Genomic DNA, 7,774 nt, shown 5'->3' on the forward strand with positions numbered 1-7,774 from the left:
ATATATATATATATATATATATATATATATATATATATTACGAGATTGAAAGGCATTTTAAGAAAGAAATATGTAGAGATTATTAAACAAATTCCGTCGATCTTAAGGTTACAAAAAAAAAAAACACACAGCAATAATGAATGAGATACAGAGAAATTAAAGAGATTTGAAAGCGGCAGAAGTTTGGCATTTTTAGAAAGCTTGTTAAGTACCTAAATTTTAAGTAAGTAATTTAAGTGTGTTGTAGTAATGTAAAGTGAGATAGGGATGGAGTGAAGAGAATTATATTATTATTTTTTTTTCTTAGTGATTTAGTGAAGATTATTATTATTATTATCATTATTATTATTATTATTATTATTAGTTATGTTGAATATTACGAAAAAAATAAATAAATGGGCTGATTTAGTAAAGACGGTCAATTATTTTAAATACACATGATTTTAAAGAAAACGTAAATTATAAATATAATAAAAAGAAAAAAGAAAACGGATTAATTGAATGATGATATAAAAAAATGGAAATTTGATCAGATAAATAACTTAGAAAAATATAGAAACACAAATAATTTAGAAGCTTAAATTATGTCAAGAAATAAGTGGAAAAATTAAAGAAATACGAATAATTCTGAAAAATAGACGTATTTAAACAATTCAAAAATTTTTTATGAAGGAAATTATTTGAAAAAAAATATATATTGTAACGCCCGGGTATTATTGTTGTTTAGTCTAAGTTGCCTTTATTTCTTTCTGTGGGATTGAGTGTGTGACGTGCGTGTGTGTGTGTCAGCTGTGCCTGGTGTCTGGCAGTGGTGCATGGATGGCGGGAGAGAAGTCGCGTGACTGCAGTGACTGGGCAGTGTGTTGTTGGCCCCGCTCTGGATAACTTGTCTTTGCGTGTCCTCCGTGCCGAGTGCCTGTTGCGTGAGCCTGAAGAGTTTGACTGTCCCTGCCTGTGTCTGTAACTGCCTGTAACTAACGGAACTAGTAAAGGAAGAAAGTGTTGCCCACTGTTTGTCTACCCGCTCTGTCTGGCTGTGCGTGAATCACGTGGGACGTGGTACCCTTAGCATCTCTTGTCTAGCCTGCTGGTGTTCCCGAGTGCTGTCCTGACTGTCGGGGAATTGTGGGCGTCTACGGGAGTGCTGAGGTTTGTGCTTTCGTAACAATGGCGTCAGGAGTGGGATGCTAAGTGTGTGCTCGTACAGACCTACGTGACTCGAGTGGAGAAACCATGGCAGACAAGGTGGTAGACAAAATGGCGGGCGAGAGTGGTGCTGCTGACCAGTGTGAGGGACTGAGTGGGTCTAGTCACGACTCTAGTGATGCTGGTGACGAGAAGCCCACCCAGATGGACCTCCTCATGTCCCAACTGGCGAGTATGGCTCAGAAGCAGGAGGAAAGGCACGAGCAAACCGTGGCAACACAAGCTGCCCAAACTGAACGACTGATGGAAGCCCTGCAAAGCAGCCTAGGTTCTCTGAGGGCTGAAACGCAGGCGTATACTGATCGCTCGTGTGAGGCAGTGAAACTGGAGGTAAAAAGTGAACTCCAAGCCTTGCGGGAAGAGGTGGCAGACCTGCGTGAGGGCGCGAGTGTTTGGCGGCAGGGCGCGTGGCCGCCACGTGGCGTCTTGGCGGGAGGTGTACAGCTGCCCGCAACCCCCGCCTGGCCTCCCGTGACTAGCCCAGGACCTGAAGGGAGTGTGGCCTCAGCCCCACCTGCTGTTGGGGGCCTTGGATGGGGCCCTGTGGGGGAAGCAGGTCCTTGGGAAGCACCCGAGATGGCCGTTGGGGGCTGGCCGCCCACCCGGGACAGGAGGGGAGGGCTTAGCCTGCCCCCTACACCGCCGGGCTCACCTCCCCGTGCCGCCTCCCCGCCCCCGAGCCCTAAGGCAGCCCGCTCGTCACCTCGTCACGTGAGACGCAAGCCAGCGGAGTACGATGGTAAGGTCAGCTGGGAGTCTTACGTCGCCCAGTTCGATATGCTGGCCTTGGCCCAGGGCTGGGGGGAGGCAGAGAAGGCCCTGCAACTAGCGACAGCGCTGCGAGGCCCGGCGTTGGAAGTGCTGGGTCATCTCCCTGCCAGCCAGCGCACCTCATACGCAGCAGTGTCCGAAACTTTGCGGCGACGTTTCGGACACCGTCATCAGGCGGAGGTATACCGCGCCCAGCTTAAGAAGAGGACGCGAGAGAAGGACGAAACCCTTTCCCAGCTGGCGCAGGACGTAGAAGGGCTGGTGAGGAGGGCGTATCCAAGCGCGGCCGAGGACATGGTTGTTGTTCTGGCGCGCGACGCGTTCGTAGACGCCCTCCAGGACCACCAGCTCCAAATCTATGTGAAGCAGGCACACCCAGCTGACGTGCAGGTGGCGTTGGCACGGGCTATGGAGTTTGAGGCCTTCCTACAGACGACGACCAGCCTCTCTTCTCTTGCCCAGCCTCGCGGTGAGGTACGGGGCCGGAAGGCGAAGGTGGAGCACAAGGCGGCGTCACGGGAGGCGAGCCCGTCCGAGTTCGCCGGCCGCTGTTGGGGCTGCAGTGAGAGAGGCCATAGACGCAGCCAATGTCCGAGGGGACGAAGGACGCGCTCCCTCGATCGGCCTAACTCCAAAGCCTTCCAGACGTGCTGCGCCGCATGCGGCAAATCGGGCCACCGCTCCAGCGCCTCCCCCAAGCCCAAGGAGGTTGCTGAGGCGGGAAACAGCAGCGGGCTGGAGGAGGGGGCGACCTCACAGCCTGCCAAGGTGCCAATGCCCCGTGCTGTGTAAAGTGCCACCTCACCGTCAGCGCAGTGCAGGTACGAGGTGCGGTTGATGGAAGGCCTTGCTGCATGACCATTGACAGCGGGGCTGAGCGCACCATCGTGCAGCGGAGGCTGGTAAGTGCTGAGTGGCTCCCGTGCACCGTGGACAGGCTGTGTGGAGTAACGGGGGACTGCATGCCGTTGCAAGGCCCAGTAGACGTTCGAATAAGTGTCGGCAGCGCGGAGGTGAACCTGCCCGTGTATGTTGCCGAGCTGGAGGAAGAGTGTCTGCTGGGTTACGACTACCTGAAGAAGACCAGGGCCTGCGTAGACTTTGGACGGAAGGTGATAAAGGTATGTGGATACGATGTGCCTTTCCTTCCGGAGGTCGGCCGGTCGGAGGTAGTGACGACACGGCGGATGCAGTTGGCCCCGCGCTCTGAGTGTCGAGTACAGTGTCGACTCGCACGGCCGATGCAGAGCACGGAGGGCCTAGTGGAACCAGCCAGCGACTGTCGACTGGCTGACGGAGTGGCAGTCGGAAGGAGCCTCGTGCAAGCGGGGGAGAAGGTAGTCACTGTCTTACTGGCTAACTTCTCCGACGAGGCTCGCAACATACCCGCCGGAACAGCGGTGGGCGAGTGCGTGGAGGTGCAGCGTGCCGAGGCACCGCCGCAGGGTGAGCGGGCGGCCGAGGGAGCCCCGCTGCCGAGCTTCCTGGAGGATCTAGCGACCCGGAGACAGCTGTCACCACCCCCAGCGAGCCAGAGGAGGCCGAGGCTGAGGAGTCAGGGGTGGGCGACGGCCGCGACTCAGAGCCAGCAGAGGAACCTCAGCCCCACTCGGCCGCGCAGGGACAGACGCCGCCCACGGCGTTATGATGATTTTGTGTTGATTGACTCTGAGGGAGAGATATAAGGAGAGGCAAGGTCGGGTCGACCTTTTTGTAAAGGAGGGGGTGATGTAACGCCCGGGTATTATTGTTGTTTAGTCTAAGTTGCCTTTATTTCTTTCTGTGGGATTGAGTGTGTGACGTGCGTGTGTGTGTGTCAGCTGTGCCTGGTGTCTGGCAGTGGTGCATGGATGGCGGGAGAGAAGTCGCGTGACTGCAGTGACTGGGCAGTGTGTTGTTGGCCCCGCTCTGGATAACTTGTCTTTGCGTGTCCTCCGTGCCGAGTGCCTGTTGCGTGAGCCTGAAGAGTTTGACTGTCCCTGCCTGTGTCTGTAACTGCCTGTAACTAACGGAACTAGTAAAGGAAGAAAGTGTTGCCCACTGTTTGTCTACCCGCTCTGTCTGGCTGTGCGTGAATCACGTGGGACGTGGTACCCTTAGCATCTCTTGTCTAGCCTGCTGGTGTTCCCGAGTGCTGTCCTGACTGTCGGGGAATTGTGGGCGTCTACGGGAGTGCTGAGGTTTGTGCTTTCGTAACAATATTGACTTGAAAATCATAAAATAGTCATAATAATAATAATAATAATAATAATAATAATAATAATAATAGTGAAGGAAAATAAGAAAATAAGAAAAGTGAATAATTTTGAAAGACGAATGAAGGAAAATAAAAAAGAATGAATAATTTTGAAAGACGAATGAAGGAAAATAAAAAAAAGAATGAATAATTTTGAAAGACAAATGAAGGAAAATAAAAAAAGAATGAATAATTTTGAAAGATGAATGAAGGTAAATAAAAAAAAGAATGAATAATTTTGAAAGACGAATGAAGGAAAATAAAAAAGAATGAATAATTGTGAAAGACGAAAGAAAAAAAATAAGAGTGAACAATTTTGAAAAACGAACGAAAATATAGAAAAAAATAAGTCGAGAGAAAAAAGAAGAAAATTAATAAAAAAAATAGATTAGAAAAAATACACCTGAACTTAGAAAACAAACAAACAAACAAACAAACCACGCATAATTTTCAAAACACAAAATAATTGATGTACACAAAAACAAACAAAAACAAAACAAACAACAGAAATTACTTAGTAAAATAAGAAGCTTGATAATACTTAAACCGTGTGTGTGTGTGTGCGTGTGTATGTATGTATGTATATGGGAAGCTGTAACAAACAAACAAACAAACAAACAAACAGAGGAATTTATAGGAAGCCTGTATAACAAACACACACACAAACAAACAGGAAATACACACAAAATACTACACAGGTGTTTTTCAGGTGTGTGAATGTGTGTAGCAGGCTTGTATGGGGACACGAACACACACACACACACACACACACTGTAAAGCGTAAGTGTGTTTTTGGCAGGTGTGTGTGTGTTTGTGTGCGTAGAAGGCATATCTGACGGGCCAGGTGTGTAACTGTGTGTGTTCTGCAGGTGTGTGTGTCTGTAGAAGCTTATCTGAGGGGCCAGATGTGTTTAATCAAGTGTAGGTGTGTTCTGCAGGTGTGTAGTGTTGTGTTAGTTAGTCTTGCCCTGTTGGGTTAGCTGGCAGGTGTGGAAATGTTGGAGATTACGTATTTAGGGTGTTTTTGGGGTGTTTAAGGGTGTTTTTAAGGGTGTTTGTTGCTGTGGGTGTGTGTTTCATGTTTGTTTTGTTGTTTGTTTGTTTGTTTGTTCCTGTGATTCATCAGAAACTCCCTAAAATTTACCGTAATTAAAAAAAAAACTTAAAATTTCTCGATTCACCAAAAAAAAACCCTAAAATTTCCCATAATTCACCAAAAACCTAAAATTTCCCACGATTCAGAAAAAAACCCTAAAATTTCCCTTAATTCACGGGGGAAAAAACCCTAAAATTTCCCATAATTCACCAAAAAAAACCCTAAAATTTCACATAATTCACCAAAAAAAAAACCCTAAAATTTCCCACAATCCCTTAAAAAATCCTAAAAAATCTCTAAAAAACTAAATAAACCTTAAAACTCCTCAGAAAGACTTAAAACGCGTTAAAACAAACCCAAACAACCCTAAATTACCACTAAACAACTCAAAATGCCAAAAAGTCCCTTAAACGTACCTAAAACCCCTTAATGTCCCTAAAACTTCTTAAAACACCCTAAAATAACTTGAAACGCCCAAAAACGCTTCTAGAACCCTTAAACACGTCTCTAAACCCTTTTAAAGATCCCTAAACCCCTTTAAACACCCTTAACCCTTAAAACACCCTTAAAACACCCCTTAAAACACCCGGAATAGCCACTCGCTCCACTATCTAGTCAGGGAACTCCCCACACCACTCACTAGTCACATCACGACCCGCGACCCGCCAGGAACCGTTGACCTGGTGACCTGACTTGACCTTGTGACCTCATATGGGGGGAGGAGGAAGAGGAGGGGGTTTAGAAGATTTTTTTTTTATTTGTTTGTTTGATATATTTAAATTGTTGTTATTATTGGCTGTATAGTAGTTAAGTTTGTTTTTGTATGTATTTATTTGATTATATATTTTTTTTATTATTTTTTTTTAAGTTTTCAGTCTTTGTTTATTTATTTATTTGTTTATTTGTTTATTTACTGAAGAGCAGATGAGGGGACCTGCTTCACATGCACTATGCGGTGAGAGAGAGAGAGAGAGAGAGAGAGAGAGAGAGAGAGAGAGAAGAGATGAGAGAGAGAGAGAGAGAGATGAAGGAGAGAGAGAGAGAGAGAGAGAGAGAGAGAGAGAGAGAGAGAGAGAGAGAGAGAGAGAGAGAGAGAGAGGGGATGACGAAGAGAGAGAGAGGGAGATGACCAAGAGAGAGAGAGAGAGAGGGGGATGAACCAAGAGAGAGAGAGAGGGGGGGCGATGAACCAGAGAGAGAGAGAGAGAGAGAGAAAGAAAGAGGAGATGACGAAGAGAGAGAGAGGGGAGGGTGAAGAAGAGAGAGAGAGAGAGAGAGAGAGAGAATATAACCTAACCTAACCTAACCTAACCTAACTTAACAGGGAAAGCTGGAAGATGGCACAGAATTCGACAGCAGTTACCCTCGAGGACAACCCCTGACCTTCACGCTGGGGTCAGGTCAGGTCATCTGAGGCTGGGACCAGGGACTGATTGGGTGAGTAGTGGCAGTGGTGGTGGTGTATATTAGAGAGAGAGAGAGATAATGATGTTATTTTTCCATATCTATCTCTATTTGACCTTCCTTTGTATTCCCCATGTGCTTCTGACGCCTTCACCCCACCCCGCCCCCCAAGGATGTGCGAGGGGGAGAAGAGGAAGCTTGTCATCCCCTCGGACCTCGGCTATGGAGCTTCAGGGGCGCCTCCAAAGATACCTCCCCACGCCACGCTGGTCTTCCAGGTGGAACTTGTCAAGATAGAGAGGAAAGAGGAGCTTTGAGGCTAATCTAGGGTGCGTGCAGGTGTGTGCGGGTGTGTGTGGGTGTCTGGTGGAGTGTGTGTGTCTGTGTGTCTGTCTGTGTGTGATTTTTCCTTTCTGTAGAGATAAATGGTATCTGTGTGTGTTTGTGTGTGTCTGTGGAGTTTTAAGGGTGTCTAGAGAGTACTTAAAGGCTCCCTCACCCTTAACAAGTCTAGGGGTGTGTGTGTGTGTGTGTGTGTTTATGGCTGGGAGAGGTCTTCAGTGTGTGTGTGTGTGTGTTTGTCTGTAAGGGTGACCAGCATAGCAAGAGACTGCAAGGGTGTTGGAGAATGGTCAGGAAAAATTTTAAGGATGTTTCTTTGTCACCCTGTTCAGTTTAAGGGTGTTTAATATGGTCAAAAATTTTAAGGGTGTTTCTTTGTCACCCTGTTCAGTTTAAGGGTGTTTAATATGGTCAGGGAAAATTTTAAGGGTGTTTTTTGTCATCCTGTTCAGTTTAAGGGTGTTTAATATAGTCAGGAAAAATTTTAAGGGTGTTGCTCATTACCCTGTTCAGTTTAAGGGTGTTTAATATGGCCAGGAAAAATTTTAAGGGTGTTTTTTGTCACCCTGTTCAGTTTAAGGGTGTTTAATATGGCCAGAAAAAATTTTAAGGGTGTTTTTTGTCACCCTGTTCAGTTTTAGGGTGTTTTAAAATGGTCAGAAATGTTTAAAGGGTGTTTTTTGTCACCCTGTACAGTTTAGGGGTGTTTAATATGACCA

General features: G+C 46.7%; 1 protein-coding gene across 1 annotated transcript in view; it reads left to right on the forward strand.

The window, feature by feature from the left end:
• The window catches only part of LOC135097735 (uncharacterized), a 43,807-nt gene extending 36,439 nt beyond the window's left edge, over positions 1–7,368 (forward strand). The window contains 2 exon segments of the mRNA XM_063999746.1: positions 6,634–6,746; positions 6,886–7,368. Of these exon segments, the coding sequence (XP_063855816.1) occupies positions 6,634–6,723 (90 nt within the window). The 3' untranslated portion in view covers positions 6,724–6,746; positions 6,886–7,368.
• Positions 7,369–7,774: the final 406 nt, after the last annotated feature.

Source organism: Scylla paramamosain, unplaced genomic scaffold, assembly GCF_035594125.1.
Source record: "Scylla paramamosain isolate STU-SP2022 unplaced genomic scaffold, ASM3559412v1 Contig30, whole genome shotgun sequence".
NCBI classification, from domain to species: Eukaryota; Metazoa; Arthropoda; class Malacostraca; order Decapoda; family Portunidae; genus Scylla; species Scylla paramamosain.